This window comes from Phycodurus eques, chromosome 12, assembly GCF_024500275.1.
Source record: "Phycodurus eques isolate BA_2022a chromosome 12, UOR_Pequ_1.1, whole genome shotgun sequence".
Taxonomy (NCBI): domain Eukaryota; kingdom Metazoa; phylum Chordata; class Actinopteri; order Syngnathiformes; family Syngnathidae; genus Phycodurus; species Phycodurus eques.
The window spans coordinates 10202262-10228087 of record NC_084536.1 but is presented as its reverse complement, the minus strand read 5'-3'; the positions used below and the strand labels follow the sequence as shown (position 1 = coordinate 10228087).

Sequence of the window (25826 nt, the reverse complement as noted above, 5' to 3'; positions counted from 1 at the left end):
AGGCAAGGGGAACATAAATCATTGCAATTATTCGCAGATTGCGTTGTTATCATTAACCCCATGGGATTCATTGAGTCCATTGCCAAATTGATGAGCACCATACACCAGACTGGTCTTGGGAACAGGAGAAGCCATTCAAGAGTTCAAGAAAGATTCAATATGTGACTACTTTATTACTACTTTAATGTGGCCTATGTGATTAGCTATAGACACTTAGACACACGCAGTATAAAATATGTATACTGTATTGTATACAGCTCAGAATGTCACAGCACAGCATACAGCCGTGAACAGTGTTCAGTTATGTGGCATCATGTGCTGTTTGGACACCATCCTATTTCTTCACCCATTGTTTCACCATGGTGGTGGCTATTACCACACAGTCCTTCAGCTCTCACATGTTCAACTGCTACAGAAATACCACACTAGAGATGCATGATTTTGACCTGACTTAGCAGCTGCTCAGTCTGTGGTTGCACTGCTTGTAAGCCAATCGTGGAAGTTTCAGGTATTAGGAGACTGCTTTGGCCTGTCTGCAGTCCCAACCGGTCGGTCCCTACGAGAAGAAATGTGGCCACTTAGTGTTGTAATCTAAAACCAGCCTGCAATTAAGAATTGGACAGGCTGCTAAAACCAAAATTATACATACCCTGGACAAACAGAATGAGGCAATGTGATATTTTAATGATTGATATTTAATGCTAAAATGCTGTTTTGTGCAAGAGACTGACAAACAAAAACAAAAAAAAGAATTGATTTAGACTTCTTGGTACTAATTCTTGATACTATTCCATCGAAAAATACTCCACTCCCACCGGTCCAGGTCCTGGTACATTTGTGCTGGTTTCTGGTCTGGTCGCCCCCCTTCTCGGTCCTGCCGGTCCTCCAGTTTTACAATGGATCATACACCCGTCAGTTGGGAGAGGGGAGTGGGGGCGGGGTGGAGACGCAGTGTCAGGCTGGGGAGGACACTTTTCCAGGTGTTCCAACCTGCTCTCTGGCCCGCCATGCCTTTCCTCTGCAGATGTTTAATGCACCACATACATTCGCACACCCTCTGGGGAGCTGGTTGGCCTGTTTGGGGGGGACGGTTGCCCCACCCTCACCAGTGTATTCAGTCTTTTAACGCACGACACCCCACGATCATGGTAAATAAATAATGGTTGCTAGTTGGGGACCTGGTAACTGTAGTAATATGGTGGGTGGTGGGTCTTCACATTTCGCTTGGCTTAACTCCTCAGAACTCAGGTTCTTACAGATATTTAGACACTACAAAAGCATCCCACCACACTACTCCTCAGTAGCACTGCCTTGCTCATTTGCCACATCCTGTCGTGCCCTTCCCTTTTCTGTCCTCTCTCATCTTGTCCAATTGGTTAGTTGTCGAATGTCCTCAGCAGGTGACACCCCCCACCCCCAATCCACAAAAGAGAACACAATTTGACTGTTGTAACGTTACTTGTGGTCAAATATCTAGGCTGTCTAACTATTGTTCTGCTGTTGTTCGCACCTCTATTCCCCTTGTCGGTTCTGTTTCCCTGTCTGTTACCTAAAACCCTTTTCTGTTCAGCTACATTTTCCATAAACATCAGAATAATAAAAAAAAAACGTAAAACTAAGGAGAGGGAGTATTTCAAGGTTCCATGTTGCACAACAAAACTGTTCCAGCACAAAAGGCGTACAGATCCACCATTCTGCATGTCCATGCAGCTGAACAGAACAGGTTAAAAACAACAGCAACAACAACAAAAAAACATCCACAATCATCACTAAACTTTTCCACCTCGCTCAGGTTTGAAAGGTGCCTTCTGCATACTGCACATTTTGCTCCAGAATGCCTTGATAGTCTTGACATTTCATTGTGCCCTGCATACATTCAAGACACTCTGTGCTGGATGTAACAAAGCAGCCCCTTAACATACCTGAGCCTCCTTCATGTTTTTGGACTGCTGTCTTCTTTCTATGCTTCTTTTTTTGCGTCCATCAACATAGTTGCTGTCACTTGCCGAAGCACTCCAGTTTTGTCTCATCTGTCCATTTATGGGAGCACATTCTTCTCTGTTGCCTGTCAATATCCATTTTGTATTGTATTTTTTTTTTACAGCATTTGTCCTCATTAGGCTTGCGGATGACCTGGAGCCTCTCCCACATCCTGGACTGGTCACCAGCCAATTGCAGGGCACACATAGACGAACAACCACTCATACTCACACCTGTTGATAAATTAGTCTTCAATTAGCCAAGTATGAACATGCGTGTTTTTTTTTTAATGTGGGAGGCATGCAAAGTCCATACCTGGAGCCGGAGCTGTGTTTCAAACCCAGAACCTCTGAACTGCGGTGCAGACACAATAACCACATTCTGCAGTGTTGGCCAGTTCATTCATGCTGAAATATTCTGAGGCAACATTTAATAAAATTGTATTTTAATGATATTTAATTCGATTAAAAAGGCGGAGCAGGTTATTTTGTGTTTACAAGTACACTTCCCCAAAAGAAATTAATGATTGTATCGTGTTTGTTGTTTTCTTCATGTCAAACTCCGAGCATGAAAGCTTGTTGCACGGGGCTCATGCAAACCTGAGGGAAGGGTAAAAAGGGGGGAGGAGAGAAAATGTGAGGGTACCGCCCGCCACACTTACAGTACAGTATCGCATCACTGCATCTAACCTCAAACTGTCTCCCTCCAGCTTGCTTACATCGCACTTGGCTGCTTGTGTTCACGTCGCTCTTTAGTCTGCAGGTCACAAAATGTTCACCTGCCCATTGGGGGAAAAAAACCAAAACAATCTTTTTATGTATTTTTCTATGTATTTATGAATCTCACATTACATCGTCGTGTCTAAGCAACCTCCCTCCCTCGCTCCCCTCCTCCTCCGCCCCACTACGCAATCGAGCCGGCACTGCTTGGTGTCGTTATAACCTCGCACTTGGATGTCTGCTGCGCTCTTCATCGTCCATCCTCCTCATCCTCGTCGTCTCCGCCGCCGCGCCAGTCTGAAACCACAACGGAACTCAAAGCGAGAGAAATGACAGACCCGGTGACCAGAGAGTTCTACCCAGTCCCGCAGTTGACCATAGTGGATCCGTCTCCAGGCACGGTGCGGAACGGCCAGTGCGCCCCGGATGGCTTCGGCAACAACCGCAACAACCAGCAGCAGCAGCACGTCAGAAGCCCCGTCCGACATGAGGCTCTCACCACCGGCCAGGAGATGAAAATCGCAGACAGTGTGGAGGGAGAAGGTGCGCTAACTCTTTTTCATATCTTGTTGTTGTTGTTGTTGTTGGTCTTCTTCTTCTTCTTCTTCTTATTATTATTATTATTAGACGGGGGCCCCTGGGGAAATGAGGTGAGGTATTTTTAGCCCACTCTTATTTGAATAATTAACAAGTAAGCATGATTTAAAAAATCTTCCTACCCTTAAAACAAACAAAAATAAATAAAAAATAAAAATATATGGGCAGCACGGTATGCTAGTGGCTAGCATGTTTGCCTTGCAGTTTGGTTCAAGATTTGAATCTGTGGTTCTCTGGCTTCCTCCCACATTCCAAAAATGTGCATGTTAGGTTCACTGAGGCCTAAATTGAGCGTAGGTGTGAATGTGAGTGTGAATGGTTGTTTGTCTATTGCGATTGGCTGGGGACCAGTCCAGGGTGTGCCCTGCCTGACGCTGAACTGAAATGGTGGAGTGTGAAGGAGAAAAGTAGGTAGTGTAGAATGGGAGAATTCGAGAAAAGCTGTAATATAGTCTAGAGGAAACTTTGTAAAATGTCTCCATTAATTTGAGATTTTTCTCAGGGAAAATGTGGACTCTTCAAAAAAATATGGATTTAAAAAAACAAAATGAAGATTTTGAATGTTTTTATATGTTGGATTTTTGTGATCGGTTTTGGAATCTTTTCATGGAACATGTGCAATTGTTCAAAAATACGGGTATTCGGAATGTTGACCATTGTGAAAGTGCAATGATTTGACTTGGTTGAAAAAACGGTGAATTTAAAATTGTTTAATTGATTAAAATAGTGTTTTTTTATTGTGGAGAATGGAATCATGATAAAAGAAGAAATTATGTGGAAGTTGAAGATACAGACCCTTTTGTCGCTGGAATGGTTTGAATCAGTTCAGGATTCTAACTCTAACTGCAAAGCAGACATGCTAGCCACTAGTACACCATGCTGCCCATAGATTTTTTTGTTTTGTTTTGTTTTGCTTTAAGGGTAGGAAGATTTTTAAAATCATGCTGACTTGTTAGGCGTGAATGTGAATGCGAATGGTTGTTTGTTTCTATGTGCCCTGCGATTGGGTGGCGACCGGTTCAGGGTGTACCCTGCCTACCGCCCGAAGATAGCTGGGATGGGCTCCAGCAGCCCGCGACCCTTGTGAGGATAAGCGATCCAGAAAATGGATGGATGGATGTTAAACAGAGAATTTTAGACCATAATACAGAGCTTTGGGCCGACAGGTCTGCCTTGAAGCCACCTTGGTACCAGTCACATACTTGACCAATAAATCCTTTACTGTGTGTTTGCATGCCTTAAGAAAGCATTAATGTGTGAGTGTGTGAAAGAGATTATGTATGATTTTTGGACATTTATAATCCCATTCATTATATGCACTCGTCAGTGGAACTAAACATTCCATAATGGACAAATGGTCCCATGTTATTGAGTCAACCCTACACCTGTAACCTATTTTGTATAGGCACCCGTCAGGTTTAGTTAATGTGTTTATTTTTACTAAATATGATTTCAAGGGGAGGCACAGTGGACGACTGGTTAGAGCGTCAGCCTCACAGTTCTGAGGACCCGGGTTCAATTCCCGGCCCCGCCTGTGTGGAGTTTGCATGTTCTCCCCGTGCCTGCGGGAGTTTTCTCCGGGCACTCCGGTTTCCTCCCACATTCCAAAAAACATGCATTAATTGGAGACTCTAAATTGCCCGTAGGCATGACTGTAAGTGCGAATGGTTGTTTGTTTCTATGTGCCCTGCGATTGGCTGGCAACCAGTTCAGGGTGTACCCCGCCTCCTGCCCGATGACAGCTGGGATAGGCTCCGGCACGCCCGCGACCCTAGTGAGGAGAAGGCCATTCAATGTTGGTTTTCGGCCTTGCTGCTTACATGCAGTGATTTCTCCAGATTCTCTGAACCTTTTGATGATATTATGGACCGTAGATGATGAAATCCCTAAATTCCTTGCAATTGTACATTGAGCAACATTGTACATAAACTGTTCGACTATTTTCTCACACACTAGTTCACAAAGAGGTGAACCTCGCCCCATCTTTGCTTGTGAATGACTGAGCAATTCAGGGACGCTCCTTTTATACCCAATCATGGCACCCACCTGTTCCTGATTAACCTGTTCACCTGTGGGATGTTCCAAACAGGTGTTTGATGAGCATTCCTCAACTTTCTCAGTCTTTTTTATCACCCGTCCCAGCTTTTTTGGAACGTGATGCAGCCATAAAATTCGAAGTTAATGATTATTTGCTAAAAACAATAAAGTTTATCAGTTTGAACATTAAATATCTTGTCTTTGTAGTGTATTCAATGAAATATAGGTTGAACATGATTTGCTAATCATTGTATTCTGTTTTTATTTATGTTTACTTATGTTTACGAACTTAATTGGAATTGGGGTTGTACTTTGGCCCCACTCCACATAAAGCACAGAAAGTATTCACTCTGCCTGGACCAATTAAACTGGCAAAAATGATCAGTTGTTACTTTACTAGAATTGTCAGGCAAAAAGAGTCTTGCTTAGGTCAGGACACCAATGGCGGCAATGTGCAGTTTAATTAAAGTTATCTGCAAAAATCACAGTCTTTTGGAGTATCATGCCCAGCCATGTATTTTTGGTCACCTAAAGTGTGTAATCACCCTTCTTGACTGCATCGTTTATACCAATGCCGTCCATGGACCTATGCAACACAGTGAGACGGAACACATGCAATTCTGTCTGATGGCGCAGCTATGTGTTTAAAGCCTCTGTCACACTTCCCCCTCTGCTGAACACTCACACAAGAATTTTTTATGTTATACTGTATGTATACACACAAATTGAATTTATTAGCCTGTATTTCCCACTTTTGCCCATACAGCAACATTAATGTGGACTCGTTCAACTTCATTGAGCTTGTTAAAATTGTGAACATGAATGAGGAATTTGAAATTTAATTCATCCTTTTTATACCCAAATTCCTGTGAGAGTGAATTGAAATGAATCAAGCACAAAATTCAGTCACTAAATGTGAGAGGATATAACTGAGAGCGTGCCCTTCAAAATGGAATATAGCAAAAAATATTAGTTACGAGTGTTGACATTATCACTCAGTCTGCTTTAGGGAAGAAAGACTTGTGTTGAGGAAATGTCCGATGTGGTTTAATGGAATTTGTTACGATTTCAGAGCGACTCAACAAGAGAGTGATTGTTTTTTAAGTTGTGGAAAACAAGCAATGTGACCGCTAATAAGTCAGTGAAAAGTAAAAAATAAAAAATAAAAAAAAAGATCAATGGGCAATGTTTTTTGAGCTGTTTGCTTCAACAATGAATCATCACTTAAAATAATTTCCCATAAATGTCATCTTCAAAACAATGAGATGTGTGAAAATGATTTCCAGTGGTGCCTTGAGATAGGACTTTAATTTTCTCCATGACTGTACTCATCACTCAAAACACTCATATTAGATGACCAGGACACTCTTGTAAAAGAGATTTTTAATCTCAATTAGGTTTTCCTTGATAAATAAATATAAAATAAAATATCTCAACTCATCTTTCCCAATTCAAATTAATGGAAATGCCAATGCTCGTCGATTGTGGATTGGTGCGCACGAATGAGTGTCTCTCCAGAAGCTGCCCAGCCCAGTTTGAAACAATATAGCAAACTACAAGCAGTGTGGTGTAGGAAATGAGCCCACCAAAATAAGTTGAGGCTGTCTCGAACCGCCACAGTACCCCCTCCTCAAAGGACGCCTCCTGGCGTCCGCCCAGGCCTACCAGGATTCACCCTGTAAAAATCCCTAAGGAGGGAGGGGTCCAGGATCAGGCGAAGGGAGATCCACGAATGATCCTCAGGGCCATAACCCACCCAATACACCAGATACTGGAAACTCCGCCCCCGGCGACAGACATCCAGGATATTGGAAACCGTGAACGCAGGATGACCATCGATGAGCTGCGGGGGATGTGGGGGGGGTCAACCGGAGGGCTGAGGACACTGGAGGAAACAGGGTTGAGTATGGAAACATGGAAGGTGGGATGAACATTCGTGAAAGCCGGTAGGTTCAGACGGACAGAGGAAGGGTGTATGATCCTCGAGATTTTGAAGGGCCCCACAAACCGGGAGGCAAGCTTACGTGACGCTTACGAAGCTTACGTTTGCAAGGGAAGGTCCTGGGACAACAGCCACACCATCTGTCTGACCCGATACCCGGGGGCGGGGGATCATCCGCTTATTCTTTTCTGCCGAACGGTCGACGGCTGCTCTGACGGTTTCCCATACCGCCTTTACTCTGCGAAGATGATCATTAACCCTAGGGACAGCCACTTCCACCTCCTGGTCAGGGAACAAGGGAGATTGGATACCATAACATGCCATGAAGGGTGACATACCTGTCGCAGAGCAGGTGAGGGCGTTATGGGCATATTCTACCCAGGGGAGAAAAGTGCTCCAAGAAACCAGATGGTGGGTTGCGACACAGCATAAGGCAGCTTCCAAGTCCTGGTTGGCAAGTTCCGTTTGTCCGTTGGTTTGGGGATCGTACCCCGAGGAGAGGCTGGCTGCTGCGCCCACCGGCTTACAAAACTCTCTCCAGACTTGGGAGGAGAATTGTGGACCACGATCTGAAACAATATCTAGAGGGATTCCGTTAAGCTTGAATAACGAGAAGAGTGGTGGTTCCAAGGACTGACGGTAACTTGGAAAGGGGCACATAATAGATAGATTTGGAGAAGCGATCAACTATAGTGACAATAACAGTATTACATTCAGATGGCGGCAACCCGGAGACAAAATCCACAGCGATATGAGAACAACGAGATCTAGGAATGGGAAGGGGACGCAGAAGACCAGCAGGGGGTTGATGGGAGGTTTTTCCTCCGCCACAGATGGAGCAAGCCACCACAAATGCTCTGGTATCCTGGGCTATGCAAACAATCGGTTTGGGGGGAAGTTTCCTGGACCTGGGTCCTTTTTCTGGGCCTCTTTGACCAGGGTTTCAATGTCCCAGGTCGTGGCTCCCACAACACAGGCAGAGGGGAGAATTGTTTGTCGCATCTGTTTGCCAAACTACCACACTAAGAGGAAAGCAGTCTGCTTCGACTGGCCACAGGCGACAAAGACAGTCCAAGTGAAACGTACTGTAGCTGGGTAGAATGAGCAATAGCTGGAAATACTATTTAGCGTATAAAAGTTCTCACTCATGAATATTGCAGGAATCTGCAGAGGTCGTTTCATATTTCACTACGTGGGATGTGCTTGAGGTGGTGGGGAATTTGGAATAATTTTGTCTGTCTCTTCTCAGAGCTGCGAGTGTAGACAAATATATCAAAGTACGTGCGATTGTTTAGTGACAAATGGTGTGTAATTGTAATTGGCTGCTGGACATTAGTACATGTCGTAAAAGGGTCATGAGGTTGGTTAACAAGGGTGGATTTTCTGGCCTTTTCCTGAACTGGCTTCTTTAAACCGATGCAATATGTAGTCCATACAGTGGCGCCTTGAGATATGAATTTAATTGGTTCCATGAACATGCTCGTAACTCATCACACTCGTATCTCAAATAATTTCCCCCCATTGAAATAAATGGAAACGCCATTAAGCTGTTCCCCCCAACAAAAAAATGATGTAATGTGTATTTTAATGAGGAAATATAGTGCTGTATGATATTGCACTTAATTAAAACCAAAGTAATGGCATAATTGAAAAGAATGTAGAGAATTCAACCGTTTTTGTCACACTTTATGCTTCAATTCAATTGGCATTATGCTGCTCCTTCTGGTGTATGCACCTTGGCCACCCTGTGGCAGTATAATACAGACATACAGATATACACGGAGACAGAGGAGACCTCACAACTCCTCAGTATTAATATTAGTCATTTTTCACAAAGGATAACAAATATTTGCCCTTGAGTATTATTATATTATACAGTACGTCTCCATGTGTTGCTCTGCCGTTTGTGTTCAAATATCAGTTGCTTAAAGCATTATAACACTGCCACATAGATGTTAATCGTTAGCCAGTGCATGGTGTTTCCCATTATGTGTTAGCATTAGCATTAATCATGCTCACTTAAAGGCTTGTTTTAAATACACAATATTTAATTATCTTTGTTCTATATTTAGTTTGCCAGTAAATTCAAGTGAGACTGGGAGTGGGAGTAAACAGCTTGAAGCCTCTTTTTGGAAGATTTGTTCATTACGTCAAACTGCAGCTTGTTGTGAAGTGAATTGAGTTGAGTGCACTGCCACCACACAAAACTTGTATCGCCAATATTTGCTCGCAAGCCAAAGGAAAAAAAATAAATCAGCCGAACAACGGCTCGTATCTCGAGAAACATGTAAGTTGGGTCACTCGTATATCAAGGCACCACTGTATTGTGATGATGGGTTCATACTTGGAATGACTTTATTGTCCTTTTTACGAACAAAGGTGGTTTTGAGGACCTAAGCCTGCCTGACAACACAACCCCCCTGTAACTAACTCCCTCTGAGAAGTTGGAAAAATGTTTGCTATGCTTCCAACACAAATTTTACTGATTGGCTTGAAATTTGGTGGAGTTGAACAGGAAGTTGACCTTTTTGATTGAAGCAGCCATTTTGGGTGAATTCTGGGGCTTGTACTTTGGCAAACTCCAAGTGGGGAATTTATCCAAAGGATCGCCGATTGAAAGCAGGTATACTAGATCAGAGGTTCGCAAACCTTTTGGGGCCAAGGACTCCTCACAGGTGAGACATTTTTCCAAAAACCTACTCATAAGCCTAATGCTAATTAAACATAACTACAGATGAAAACTAGCCTTCTGGCTAATTCTGGCTTTTTTAACCATGTGTACTTCATGTGTTTTATGAAATTGCATTGTCCCCTTTCAAATAAACTAGAATTTTTTTTAAATGGTCACCACTAAATTCCATGGGAATTATTTGTGTTTTTCAATGTTTCAACTTAATTATTCATTCCCTGTTCAATAGAACGGAACTTGAACCAAAATCCATTCATTCATTCATTCAATATTTATCCTGTCACTTCCAGCAGATGTGCATTGCTTACACACTAACAACAGGGCTGCAAACAGAGACTGTCAGTGTTGCCAACTTAGCCATTAGCGACTTACCAACTTTTCCGACCACTGTAGCGACTATTAATAAAAAAAAAAAAACGTGCCTCGCCAGTTTACCGCTAAGAAACAGGCTCATGGACCCAGGGGTCTATTAACTTTGATGGCTATGCGCTAGATTGAGGTGAAATAAATTGTGATCATAACATCCATTCATCCATGGTCAGAAAAAATCCAATCTGAGGGGGAAAAAAACAGTCCTCTTCTTCTTTCTTACTCTTTTCCCCATGACTCGTTTATGAAGATATTGATTGACAAAGTTACTATATATAACCCATTTTGCTAGCTACTCAAGAACAATAATATATACTCACTATACTACACATTATACAGTATGTAGGTCAGTTTTTGTGTGAGTTAAATAGTTTTTTCTCTGCCAGAGTCTTGGACAAGACACTTCTTTTCGACCTGACCCTGAAACTGTCATTGAAAATGAGTCTGCATTTGTTCGTTTGTTTCTGTTTTTATTTGCAGGTCTCCTTGAGAGCAGCCTGCGTCTGAAGCCTCATGAGGCTCAGAACTATAGGAAGAAGGCTCTCTGGGTCTCATGGATCTCCATCGTGGTCACCCTCATTCTGGCCGTGACAGCTTTCAGTAAGTCTTGAACATTCTAAGTCATGCACATGAAATGTTGCTTAGATGTTTAAGTGGCGGAATATGAGCGAGAGTATTGTCAGGCTGTGGCAATTATGCTGAGTGCGGCAGGTTTACAGTCGTTCTCATTTCCACGTACTAAAGGCTATTCTAATGTGAACATCTGCTGAAATAATAACGGACATGCTGGAAGTAGTTTGCTAGAGATACATTTGGGGTAGACTGCAGATGAAAAGCCATTGAAATAATTGATTACAGAGTTAAGAGCGCATTGACGACACATTTTCAATGGATTCTTTTAGCGTGATCCATGAGCCACACATTACATAAGTAGTGCTTTTTAGAATAACACTTTGTTTTTATTCAGCTATAAGGAGGAAGTGGATGATGGGACAGAAATGTGGTTTCTGCGTTTAAAAGAAATTAAATATTGTTTTAAACTTATGACACAAAAGATGAACCATTTTGTTTTATGTCTAGAAATGTTTAAATAATGTAGAATGTATAAATCATGTCACATGAAATCTCAAGAGAAGTTTAAGAAAACTTTACTGTTGTCATTGTTTTCCTTTATTAATGGCACATTGCTTGTCAAATTATGTCAGATTATGAGTACAGAAATTTACAAACGTAAAGTTCGGTTCATAGGGTACATTTGCACATGAGAACCAATATTTTTTTTCTAGTCTTTTTATTCTACAACTGCATCTTAAAACCTATTTTGGGGAACTAAGCTACATGGTCATGTGATCCTTGCGACAGTGTCAAAGGTTTATGTTTTGTTGTTGTCATCATCTTATGACATAGAGGGTGCCCCTCACATAATATATGATGCTGTGGGCACGATACAGGATATTGCTTTGTCATCTTGACTAAGCGTCAGGCACGTGTTAAAGTGCAGTGAGATGCTCATTACTGAACACATTTTGAGTGCCCAGAATCACATCATCTCCTGAGTCACAACTAATTTAGAACACAAGCCCATTAATTGTAGACCCAAACACGATGTTCACACGACAGATGAGATACAAATGTTATCAGGTAAGATAGTAGTTTCAAATTTGAATGATCATTGCTGCTATTTAGCGTCTCTGAGAGCATCTCAACTCTTAAGATGAGTACACACATATAGATAAATGGGCCTAACTTGAGCATTTCCCCCTCTTTCAAAAGAAAAAGGCCCAATTATTCTGAGCAACTATCATGCGGTGTGGGGTGTATCGAGTGATTCAGTTAAGATATTAAAAATCATTATGTGTGGGGTCTTGCATGAACGATTGTTGATGTTGCCATTTTCAATTTCTCAGAGAGATAGTAGTGCATGGTGCAGGCAGGCAGTAAACAAGATCCGAACGAAGCAGCCGTGGAAAGGATAAAGACAGAAGACAGGCTTCAGGCGGGCTAAGAATGTAAATAAAAACAGGGAAGAATTAGTTGTCAGAAATCAACGGTCGGCAACATTAAATACTCAAAGAGCAATTTGGACCCTCTCCCACAGAAAAAAACAAAAACAAAAACAAAATCCTTTTGACATCTAAAGTTTGGATAACACTGCATATATCTTTTTAAAAAAATTTTTTTTTTACTTGTATGTATAAAAACAATATTGTTTCGTAGTTACAAAATCAGTTAATTGCTACAGAGAACTCAAAATATTATTTCAGCATTAAACTGACATTTTATTTGAAAGAAAGGTTCTTTTTTCAAGGTCTTTTGGAGTCCTCCTCGTATTTATAAGATTAAAGCTGATTTATTCACCTACAGCAAACCAAAAAAGCAAACTAAAACTGCCCTCTGCTAGTTCATGTAACACGTAGTTTTACATTTTTTTCTTTGATTTATCCATGGGTCGGTTGTTGAAAGTAACCCATGTTCTACTGCTGATTACTAAAGAATGGAAAAAAGCTAGAAACAAACATTTTCGTTTTGGTTAAGGAAGAGTAGGTTAATATTGTCACAGAACACAATATTCTGTGGGCCTTGAAGATCGGTCAAAATGCTCTAAAACCACTGGCATTATGGAGAACTGTGCTTTGAAAATGGCTGACAGTGAATGAGTCAAACACACACACACACGCACACATACACACACACACACACACTGAAAGGGGAAAGGAGTGGAGCTCAGGATGACAAGACAGCGGATCTGACATATCCAAAATTCTGCAGATGAGTGTTGTGAGTTATCAGTTCATAACTTCCAATTCAGAAAAAGGAATTGTAAGGATTCCATCCATCCATCCCTTATCTGAGCCACGTATCCCCACAAGGGTCGCGGGAGTGCTGCAGTCTATCCCAGCTATCATCGGGCAGGAGGCGGGGTACGACCTGAACTGGTTGCCAACCAATCGCAGGGCACATAGAAACAAACAGAACTGTGAGGCATACGCTCTAACCAGTCGCCACTGTGCCGCCATTGTAAGGACTCATAAAACAAAAAATCCCATAGAAGCGGAATGAAGAATGATGAAGTACGTACATCTGAACACAAAACTTTGAGATTCAAGGTCTCAATGGAAAGGACAAGTGAGCTGCGGGCGGCTGCTCTCAGTTGGACTGTCAACAGTAAGAGGACAGGTCACAGGTTCACGGTGAAGAAATCAATCCATGACTGCAGCATCACCGTGTTGCGTTGGACAGCAGTGAGATTGCAAGACACAGACAAAGATGGAGATGACATGAAGCTCTGTAAAGTATGACGATACCAAAAGCGATGAAGTGGCATGAATGTTGGCAGGCGGCACCTGGGATTCGGTAGTTGTGATGGCTCCACTTTAAACAGCACCACTCCTGCCCTAGATTCTGCTCGCTCCTTTAGCCATCGTGTATCTTTGATGACTCATCGCTTCTGTGCCTTCTTTCCCAACCTGACCTACCTAGTTCATTATCTTTCTCGGTGGGAGCTTTGAGAGTATTACTATCCATCCATCCATCCATCCATTTTCTGAGCCGCTTCTCCTCATTGGGGTCGCGGGCGTGCTGGAGCCTATCCCAGCTATCATCAGGCAGGAGGCGGGGTACACCCTGAACTGGTTGCGAGCCAATCGCAGGGCACACATAAACAAACAACCATTCGCACTCACATTCACACCTACGGGCAATTTAGAGTTGTCGATTAGCCTAGCAAGCATGTTTTTGGGATGTGGGAGGATACCGGAGTGCCCGGAGAAAACCCACGCAGGCACGGGGAGAACATGCAAACTCCACACAAGTGGGGCTGGGGATTGAACCCTGGTCCTCAGAACTGTGAGGCAGACGCTCTAACCAGTAGTCCACCGTGCCGCAGAGTATTACTATATGTATGATAAATCGCTGACTGTTTTCCTCTGGTGAATATTTTCGATACAAAACGGGCACTCAGGAGCACCTTTACGACCTCTTAACGTTTTGCGCATGGAGATGGATTGAATAAGTAAATTGTAAATGTCAACAGCGCCCTATGTGAGTAAAGCATTCATAACAGTTTCCAGTTTCCTCCGCACAGTGTCCGGGCTCTCCCTTAGAGATAGGGTGAGAAGCTCGGTCATCTGGGAGGATCTCAGAGTAGAGCCGCTGCCCCTCCACATTGAGAGGAGCCAGATGAGGTGGCTCGGGCATCTGATTCGGATGCCTGCCGGATGCCTCCCTGGTGAGGTGTTCCAGGCACGTCCCACCACAGTCTGGGCGTCCCTGCTAAAGCTATTGCCCCCGCGACCCGACCGGCGGTAGAAAATGGATTGATGGATGGCATTCATAACAATAATCAGGATAAATTTGAGCATTTGCCCAACATCAAAGGCCCTCTCTGAAACATTACCATAATCGATTATCCTGTGGTATGTGTGATAAAACAGTTATTTTTCCAAATGGGAAAACAGTTATTATACATGTTAAAGCTGTGTGTTATTCATCTGGAGTACACCACACACTGTAGGAGCAGTAAGCATGTATGGGGTCTCTCACGTGTTAAAAATCAATATATACGTACCCCGCTTCAGACATATCAGCTCCTTCCTCAAATGTTACCCTTGTTCTTTTTGCTCCTTGCAGAAGCACTGTAATTATTGCGCTCCAACCCAGATACATAAAGTAAAGACAGAAATAGTTATAAATAAACCAGTGATATTTCTCTACGCTGTACACGTGGATGAAAACGTGGCTGGAAGGAAAAACAGACCCTTGTTTGTCACCATAGTGTAAAAGATTACAAGACGAGTTGCTATGAACGAGAATATTACCTTGATGATGGGATGTCACATTACTAAAGGCTACATTGGAAAGCGCTCCCTGAAAGTATGCCAAGATTTTCAGGAATTTGCTGTTATAGAAAACTAAGCTAACCTAGTCTTTTTCTTTGGCTTTTTACACACATACACACGTGGTGATTGTAAATATTGAACATGTTTAATATTTACGATTGTTGGCCCAGACTGTTTTTAGAGTAGAAAGGGGAGGGGGGGGACAGACTCCACACCAGAAGTTAATCAACCAGAATAATCTTTCAGAGACATCCGATTATCAGACCTTTGCTGACTTTAATTGGAAGTGCGGGAAACTGCTCAAATTCAGTCCAACTATCGTTATGTACGTACCCCATGTCTGAACTATTTACTCCTGTTGAGCATTGAGCATTTGCACTGTGTGAGGCAAGTCGTGGCCTCACCAGATACTATTGGTTTTCAAAAAAGTAAAACTGCAAATTCTAGAATGTCCTTTCTTTTGTGGGCAGATAGAGTAACTCGGCAAAGGAGAAGTGCTCACGAACACAGATTTAGACAAATTGAGAGGCATAGGCATTTTGTGTATGTAGGAAAGGTTTTAGATCTTTGAGTGCAGCTCTTGAAAAATGGGAGTTGCGTTTATATTTTTGTTTGGTATAATAAACGATGTTCGATGAACTTAATTGGTCACTGGTGGTCTGGTATATTCACCTGACTTCGGTGCAGGTAGCCTGGGTTCGGTTTCCACTCAGTGACGGTGTGAACGTTAGTTTAAACAGTTGTCTGTCTCTATATGTGCCCTGTGGTTGACTGGAGACCAGTTCAGTGTTTAGACCGCTATTTGCCCCCAAGTCAACTGGGATAGGCTCCAGATCCCAGTGACCCTGAACAGAATAAGGGGAATTGAAAGTGGATGGATGGATAGGTGAACTGAATTGGCCACAGAACACAGTGGAAGCAGGGAAATAATAATTTTGGCTAAGAATCCAGTTTGAAAAGAAGAATGAATGCTTTTGTTTGTATCTCAATGGACACATGTTGTAAAATTCTTGTGATCTTTACATGGGCATTTGCTGACTCCGGGATCTTTAATTCATCCACCGACTGAGACAAAAACAACACCAGTGTCAGCAGGCCATTCATCACTTGCAGGCCGAGCCTGGAGAAATATTTGCCTGTCTTGCCACAGCGCTACCTCCCCACAATGAACTCCCATGGGGTCCTCAGTCACACCCACTCCCCTTACTCTCTCTCTTCCAAGCCTTTCCCCCTTGTTATCTTCATTTCATTCTCTCTGACTCTGCTTTACTCACACACCAAATACCCCCTTCTCCAACACCAACTGTCTGTCTCACAGATGAAAACACGATCATTTATTTATTTTCTCTCTGTGGGGTCTATTTTTAGCAGTGATGTGGAAGGAGTCTATTTATAAATAAAGTGTTATTTGGCACGTGGATGGAAAAGGGCCAACTCTGAAGCCAAAAAGCCTTGTTTGATGACCAGGAAAGTCATATACGTAGCTTTAAGAACCCAGATCACATTGATTGCCTGTCATAGAGCTTATATGTGTACATCATCGATATGATAAAGTGGGTACATGTACACCTTTTGTCCTAGGTAATTAGAATGATAAAACACCATTATTTGGTTTACCATTGTTAAATCATATGTTGTAGACATAGCACGGATTTACAGTGGTGCATTGAGACGCCCCACATACCTGCTTATATTGCCAGTCATGCTTTAGATAGTTATGCCTCCCTGACAGTCACAGTAACAGACAATATAAAATACTGAAACAGAATGAGGCCTCAGACGAGTTGTGTGCTGGTATGTAAAGCTTGAGTGGTTAGGAGTCGTCTTGCTTACTATGTGAGCATTGTGTAAAAGAAGTGGAGAGGACAGGGCTGCCTTGTGACTTTCTCTCGCAAAGCTGTATTGCATAGACTCTATTTACTACCAATTTCGAATGGTATGTGGAAGCACAACTGACCTCACAACAGTATGTAGTAGTTACTGTTGAAATAATGAAGACAGATAGGACAGACTCCACCTCAATAATTTATTGTTGCATCTCCACTTTTACTAGAAACATTGTCTCCACAAGGGTGAAGGAAAAAAGAAGAAAATCATCTCGAATTGCAAGCATGACCTCAACACAGTATTCCCTTTAAATAATAATTTAGAAAAGCACACAGGGAACAAGAAGTGTAGCCAGGGAGCGAGAGCAAAAGGTAATGACAGAAAAGACCTGACACCGCACACAAGTGGCCTACAAAGATCCAAAAAGTGAGCAAAACCAGGGAAAATATGGACTGAAACTAATTAGAGACGCAAGGGCAGGAAAGGAGCCCGTTTACTGACACAAAAGGGCATGATAAGTAATAATATGCAAACAGATACTACTGCCATCGGTGCGAATGTGAATGTGAAAGGTTGTTTCGCTTCATGTGCCCTGTGATTGCCTGGCGACCAGTCCAGGGTATACCTCGCCTCTCCCTCAGAGTCAGCTGGGTCAGGCTCCAGATCACTTGAGACCTAAACGAGGATTAGCCCTATAGAGAATGGATGGAGTTTTCAGTCACCAAAATTGTCTTTTAAACAGTCCCTGAATCTAATTAGAAAAAAACGGAATCAAAATTCCAATCCAAAAACAAATGACAGAAAGGACTCTTTAGTACTGCATTCTGTAAAACCATCAATTCAAGCCAGGCTTCCCTATGGTAACCTAATCTGTCATTTCAACTGAACATTGACACGGACACGTGTATTTCTGTTGGAGTCACACTCTCTCGCTCTCTCTCTTGGCAATTCACGCTTTCTGCTTCCTCAGTTTCTCACACCAGATGCTTCTGCCATACTTTCTATGAGAACTGAATAAATTATCTCCTCCCAGTATACAATATATATTTTGAAAACCAGAGTATCACCCACTGTCCATCCTTGACACTCTGGTTGACCCCGTTGGGTCTCAAGAGGGTTTAGGTAAGCAACAAAATATAGCAGAACCAGGTGGGTCGAGTAAAAAGTGATAAAGTTGCAGTTCTTGGTCTTAATTTATTTTATGCAATGGTTCTCTCTTGATCTTTATATTAAATTGATTTAGGAGACATACTATGCATTTTTTCAAAATGTAAAGCAGTTTCTCAGTGTCTTCATAACATTTCTGTGTACAATGCATGGCAATGATTGACCATGTTTTGGTTTAACACTTGTTATCTATAGGGCTCTAGGTATTTTGGCAGAGGTTTATAAGAATTACGCCTCCGAGTTGTGATTTTGTTATTGAGCTAGAATCTTGGTCTTTCAGGTCTTGTACACCAGGAAAGGGTTTTCTCATCATGGTCATAATGCAACCAGAATAGAATGAAAACAAATCTGGCCCATTCATGAAATTATTAAAGCGGAAGAGCTCATCTTTCAGCCTTAGCGCTCTCACAGACTTGGCCGAGGAGGATTAATTCCTTGTGTATTACCTTTACACCATGTTTCAAATTATCATGCATGTAGGATTTAAGTAAAAAAAAAAAAAAGTTTGTCTGGGAGGGATGTTTCATGTTGGTGATAGAAATCTCTGGCAGGCTTGATCATTTTTTTCCATGCTTAGGCCAATTAAAGGGAATTTACTTGTGGTTGTGCCACATTATTAAGCAACTTACACTTTTTATGCATAATAAAAATCATGTAATAGTCTATTGACTTAGAAGGCACCATCCCCTGACCTCAGCCCTACTGAGAACCTGTGCATAGCCCAAAATGCAACTCCAGGTTTCAAATATTGCTGGATAAATAAATAAATGAATAAAATGGGGATCAAAGAGGGTTCCTATGTTAACATGATGTTTTTTTTGTTTTTGTTTTGTTTTTATCAAAATAGCATTTCCTTTTAGTTTTGTTTGATAAAATCAAGACAATTATAGGAGCTAATATAATTTGTATTCACTGTAAATTGCATTGACATGAAAATCAACAAAAACAGCATTCATTCATTCATCTACCGTTCCGCTTAACCCCACTACGATCGCGGGCGTGCTGGAGCCTATCCCAACTATCTTCGGGCGAGAGGCGGGGTACACCCTGAACTGGTCGCCAGCCAATTGCAGGGCATATAGAAACAAACAACCATTCACACTCACATTCACACCTACGGGCAATTTAGAGTATTCAATTAACCTACCCTGCATGTCTTTGGGATGCGGGAGCAAAGCAGAGTACCCGGAGAAATCCCACGCAGGCACGGGGAGAACATGCATCCAGAACTGTGAGGCTAACCAGTCGCCCACCGTGCCGCCCAAAACACAGCATAAGCCTAATAATTTGGAATACTGTTTCATTACCTTTAAAAATGTACTGTTCTGCATTTATGAGGATGAAAATCAAATTACCATTTTCCCCAAGACTGAACACCAAGTTGGGTTTCATTAACTTGAATATCCCACTAATAATAATTATTCTTCTTAAATATGAAAACATTAAAGACAGATACCAGCATCAAAATCTCAACTACCTTCAATTGTTATGAACAACTTGCAATGTTCTGTCTCTTCTCTTAGTTAGTTTGCCAGCGGTAAGCATTTCTACCAGAGCGCCAGCCGCATTTTATCAGCTTGTTTTGCTTGGCTGTCAAAAGCTGACCATCTGCGGCGTAATTATAGGACGGCCTCTCTCGGCAGCCTTGCACTGTCGTTTAGCAGTAAATACCACTTGATTATTTTTATGCTTCGCCGCCAAAGATGGGAAGCTGTGCAATGAGATCACATACAAATGTCGGCGGAGAAAGTTTTCTCATGCTCCAGTGGTACTATTGAACATTTCATAGCCAGGATACTCTTGTCACAATCATTTGTCCGCATGTTGTGGCAAACATCCACGCATCCATTTTCTGTACCGCTTAACCTCACTAACACCAAATCCTAAATTGGTGGTCTTAAAACCATAAATCATCAGTTTTTATATCATGATGTGGTATCAGTTTTGTATCAATGCAATGCAATCTATACTGTGGCTTATTATATATTAATAGACACGCTAGTAATTCTGCAGTGGCATACATAACATCCATCCGTCTATTTTCTCTAACACTTATCCAGTTCAGTACTACGGGTAGCTGGTGCTTATCAGCTGACTTTCGGCAAAAGGCAGGCTACACCCTGGAATGGTCATCAGTCAATCAAAGGTTGCCAGTCAATCACAAGACACATATAGAGACAGAAAACTATTCAAATGCACAGTCATTTACCTGTACTGAAGTCAGGTGAGTGTACCACTACATCATCAGTGACACATAAGTGTTTCTACATCTTAAATTGAGTCCACCTGTGGTAACTTCAGTTGATTGGACATGATTTGGAAAGGCACACACCTGTCTATATAAGGTCCAAGAGCAAGATATTTTGCAGTTTTGTTTTAATTCTTGAAACATTAGCAAACATTTCAAAATATTTGTTTCCATGTTGTCATTATGGGTGGTTGTGTGTATAATTTGACTGGAAATTATATAGGAAGAAGGCTGTGGAATTAAATGGAACAAAATGTGGAAAAAGTGAAGCACTGTCATGCAAATACTTTTTTTAAATTTCTCAGTATTTTTTTCTAGAAAATTATGTGCTGTCATCTGGTGTAATCCAGTTTGGGACAAGACTGGAAGCACAGGGAATGAATGGTTAGCACATCTGCCTCAGTTCTGAGTTTTGGGATTATCGGACTCCCTGGGTAGAGGTTTCTCTGCTTCCCCCTACAATCCAAAAACATCCATGTTAGATTAATTGAAGACTCGAAATCGCCCATAGGTGTGAATGGTCATTTGTCCCTACGATTGGCTGGCAACCAGTGTACCAACCCTAATGAGGGCAGGAGCTTTAAAAAAATGGATGGATGTAACACCACTAACGTTTTAAGAATTATGAGTGAAGTTTATTTTAAAACATTCATTCTGAAATACATTCCTCTCCTTGTCTTTAATGCCGAGTCACTGGTAATTTACACTTCCCTTAAAATATGATGTATCATGACACCCAAAGTGTCATTCTACCTGCATGCTACTTGAGATGAAATCTCCAGTATCAGATTGAAACAACCCTGATGGCATGAAACTGATTGTTCAGCGAGACCTGGGCTGAAAAAAAATCCCATAACACACCATGGTGGCTTTCTTGTGGAGCTACACGATAGAGGTGGCCGTGAAAGTCCCAGAACAATCCACAGCTTCTTTCATTATGATCGATGGTAAACTGATGATTGCAATGGATTCATTACCAAGAGGCTGGGGTTTTCTTGTACTTCAGTATGGCAGAGGGGCACAAATTCCATGCAGGGGAAAAGGGGCTGTTGGAAAATTAGACTGGAAAAAGATGGGGTTCTTCATCACTCATCATGAATTTTTCATTAAACCTATAGTTGGGGGCTAATGGAAAATGTAAATAGCATTCAAGAAATGGATAACACATGGTGGAACGTCTTCTTGCTCAAGTCAAGAAGTTACTATTAAAGGAGACATGTTATGCATTACTTTTTTCATATTTTCAAACAGTTGGGGGTTGGAACGGTGCAATCGAGGACGGTGGGGAAAGGGAGTAAGTGAGCTTGTGTTAAAAGCACAAAGGAAAAAGCACATACAGCGAGTTTACAACAGAATGACCTCATTGATTAATCTATGTCGACTTGACTGTCATCACCATAGCGTCGACTATAAAAAATCTGAAATTGTTCAACCCCTACTGGAAACCCTGCCCCATATAGCCATATAGCCTACTGACAGTTGACAATAAAAGCATTTTCACTCATGGAGGCAGCACTTCACCATCACCAAACTCAAATACCCCAGGCACCAAGCAATCGAGTATGTAAAAAGCTGACGTTGTTAGCTAATGCTAACCTGTGCATCCAACAAAACTTGACTGCCTGACGTACTCCAATGCACAATGTTGGATCGAGCTCCTGATTTTTATGGGACTTTTGAATTCAAACATTTATCAACTGTGTTATGGAGGAAATTGTTCATTTGAGAATTCCAGAACAAGTATGGGTGTATTTATGCGTGGTGAGCAACCTTTCATTTAAATCTCGTCTTTCAAAGTTGCTCCAAAAACCTTTCTTCAGAAGCCAAAGCTAATAAAAATGTTGCATGCCACCAGGCTCCATGAATAATAGTAACGAACTGTTTGACAAAATATGACTGTATTACCAAAAACCATGGTACCACATAGAAAGATATTTTGCTGATGATGAATTTTCATTGAGTGCGAGTGTGCAAAGGTCAGAAATGTGATATTATCTGTCCTGCTGCAGGAAACCTGTTGAGTTATTTGAAGTTTTCCCTCAGTCTTTGCCTTAACTCAAAAACTGCCAACAACAGCACAGAATGTTGGCGATAAACTCAAACAGCACTTTCTTTTCTTCTTTATAGTTTATTAGAATTGATGTTTAAGACAGGTGTCTTAAATCAGGTTTAAAACATTGAAGGAAAATAATATTGCCATTGATACACGAATCATGAAGCAAATGGAGGTAATTGTTACAATAACTTTGTAAACATAGTCAATAAAAAAAGAAATAGCACAGGCATTCATCATACCAAACAAAATAACTTCATGGCTGAAGCACATAGCTAAGGTTGCTAATTTGGCTTCAGGTCATCACATTTACAGGCCTCATGTTACTAAGCATTGACAAGTTAGCATTTGTTAAGCTAACTTCCAAGCTAACTGCTAGGGTAATAGCAACTAACACTTGAAAATACGAAACATTTCACATGTTAGCATATTAGCATTAGCATAGACACAATTAAACGGAATCCCACCAATGGTATCACTGCAGATTGCCCAATGAGGCTTTCCTTTCTCCACTTGGGTGGCAGTAACACTTCTTGTCATTCCAAAATAAGAGCTCACACCTGCTGAGTAGGCAGCACGATGGACGACTGGTTAGAGCGTCAGCCTCACAGTTCTGAGGACCGGGGTTCAATCCCCAGCCCCGCCTGTGTGGAGTTTGCATGTTCTCCCCGTGCCTGCGTGGGTTTTCTCCGGGCACTCCGGTTTCCTCCCACATCCCAAAAACATGCATGAATCGGAGACTCTAAATTGCCCGTAGGTGTGAATATGCGTGCGAATGGTTGTTTGTTTGTTTGTGCCCTGCGATTGGCTGGCCTCCTGCCCGATGATAGCTGGGATAGGCTCCAGCACGCCCGCGACCCTTGTGAGGAGAAGCGGCTCAGAAAATGGATGGATGGACCTGCTGAGCATGTCACAGCTGGTGGCATACTTGTTGTTACCCACGTTGCATCGATATACTACACATTTTCACGATTCTTGTACCGCTCAAAAGCAATCGCAAAACCTTTCAAATTGAACCAAGCTCATTGTCGTATTTTGTCTATAATACAATAAATATGTTTGAAGGTAAGTACTGAAAACGTGCAAAGAATGAGAACAATTTACTGTAGTAATGAATTTTTGAGATATAGTTTAAAATTATTTTTCATCATCTCAGTTGGCTGAATATTTTGGGCGGGGCTAAAAATTAGTCCTGTGATGACAGCGGGTTGGGGTGTATACTATCTAGCATGAGGCCGTTCCCCATTATACTGTATAAACACCAAGCGCCTTTATTCCATGCAGTGGCCATTCAGCAGAATTGCTACTTCCTCATTCATTAAAACCTTACCCATTACTACCAGTATAGCATGCAATTGGCCATCAAACTATGCCTACAACTCGAAAAAATGCATCTTCCCTGAAGTGGAATGTGTTTTGTGTTATTTGGGCTACAGTGTCGCGTTGCGTTGCGAGGCAGCGGCGAACCGGACGGGATTTGCCACCCACGGTTAAAGTAGCCACCGGAGGTCCAGCACAACAGGGTTAGAACCGTCACCCTCACAATTGCCGGCCATACGTCGTGGGGCGAAGAGGAGGAGAAGGATGGGGGAAAATATCATCCAAGGGGACCGATGCGCTACTGTGGCCACTTATGGCGCACACTTCGGCAGCCACAGAAGTATGCTCGAAGGAGGGCGAATCGTCTTATGGTCATTATGGCGGCTCAGAGGCTGCTTCTCTGCAGCCCGTGAGAGTGGGTGAAATGTCCATCGCTGGGAATTCTCCTCTCCCCGTTTATGAGCCCTGAAATAAGTAAGTAAGTAGTAATAAGATTGACAGCTGAAAGCAGCTGAAAAGTTCCGGGGAAGGGGGGTTTTCAGGAATTCATCAACATGCCCACAGCATCTGCAAGCTAAAAGTATGTCTCAATTCTTGACCAAATTGATGCCTGATTTCACATATTCTACGATATTTTAATTAATGTATTTATTGTCCAGTTTGTTAACAAGACTCTTATTAAGTGATGTGCCAAATTTACAAGACCTTTTTGTTTGCTGCCATTTGAAAACATTTAAGAATGTGATAACTGTGTATTATGTAATTTGACAAAGTAAAATCATCACTAATTGCCTATTTAGTTCCAGTCCATTTGATAAATCCCCTCAAATGGTGCGGATAAATCCATTTTAATAATAATGATCCACAAAGTGCAGAAAATATTTTTTTTGCAGCCATGAAAACAATCAGTATTTCTATCCATCTACACACTGATTAGAGCAGTGGACTAAAATGTCCTTGAAAAAAGCTGTACTATAGAGAAAGCTGTAAGGTTGTATGAATTGATTGGCTCATATCCTAGTGAGGATAAGCAATATGGAAGATGACTGAATGAATGAATGAATGAATTGATTCAACCAAAATTCAAGCACAAGTTCAGTTTTTCATCAGTATTCTTACAGCTCCCTTTACACACTCAAACACAAGAACACAAATACAGAGGGACAGCGCCCCATTGAAATAGATGGATATAGTTGCAGGTCATGACTCTTGGCTCATTCATTTTAGCAAGATAAAATAGCATTGGGGTGGGAGCCTTACCAAGAATGCAGTAGCTGCTCCTCTTGATTGTGGGTTATCTCAGGTTGAAGAGATCATGCGGAACATTTTCAGTAACTGGTGCATTTATTTCTCAAAGCACGTGTTTAAGTTAATCAGGATGATCATTCCAAGCAGATCGGACAAGGAGAAAGATACTCTAAATTAAAATATGTGGATGAGTCAAAATCAGATGAGATGTTCGCTGTAGTACCAAGACTGACCTGTGGCATCCCGACCTGTGGCATCCAGACTGCCACAAAATAAATAGAAGAAAGATTTGACAACCACAGAATATGGGGGCTGAATTAATTATTAAACAAACATATAAAGATTTGCAATCATAAATAATTGAACAGGTTGATCATTTATGATTTTCAGCCCCAACTGTTTTCAGAGTAGGTCGGGGAATAGAAGTCACTCTGGACAAAACCCCACACCACAGGATTATGGCTCAGGAGAATCTTGAGCGACATCAGATTTAGAGCCTTTATTGACTTTGATCGCAATGGGGTGACCCGATTGTCGCAGCTACTTCTGATTATGGGCCAGTCAGATCAACATTAAATCTATAACTTTAAAATTAACATTATGTGGTTGTGTTGGCATGATTTTTAATTGCAGTCTTGCACTATGCATGATTTATTGTGTTTTTTTTTTATTCCAGTCACTGGAGGTGTTGTTTTTCCAAGTGAAACATTACAAGCTGCTGCTGCCAGATGGGATACAGTTCCATTGTCTTCATTGATTGGCCTATTTTCTCCGTGGCTCCTACTGTTAGCG

The 25826-nt window shown here is 41.8% G+C and overlaps 1 protein-coding gene across 1 annotated transcript in view; it reads left to right on the top strand.

The window, feature by feature from the left end:
• The first annotated feature begins 2725 nt into the window (after positions 1 to 2725).
• LOC133410992 (transmembrane protein 163a-like) overlaps positions 2726 to 25826 on the top strand; it is a 40438-nt gene continuing 17337 nt past the window's right edge. Inside the window, exons 1-2 of the mRNA XM_061692759.1 lie at positions 2726 to 3242; positions 10814 to 10933. Of these exons, the coding sequence (XP_061548743.1) occupies positions 3029 to 3242; positions 10814 to 10933 (334 nt within the window). The 5' untranslated portion in view covers positions 2726 to 3028. The remainder of the gene's footprint in view (positions 3243 to 10813; positions 10934 to 25826) is intronic.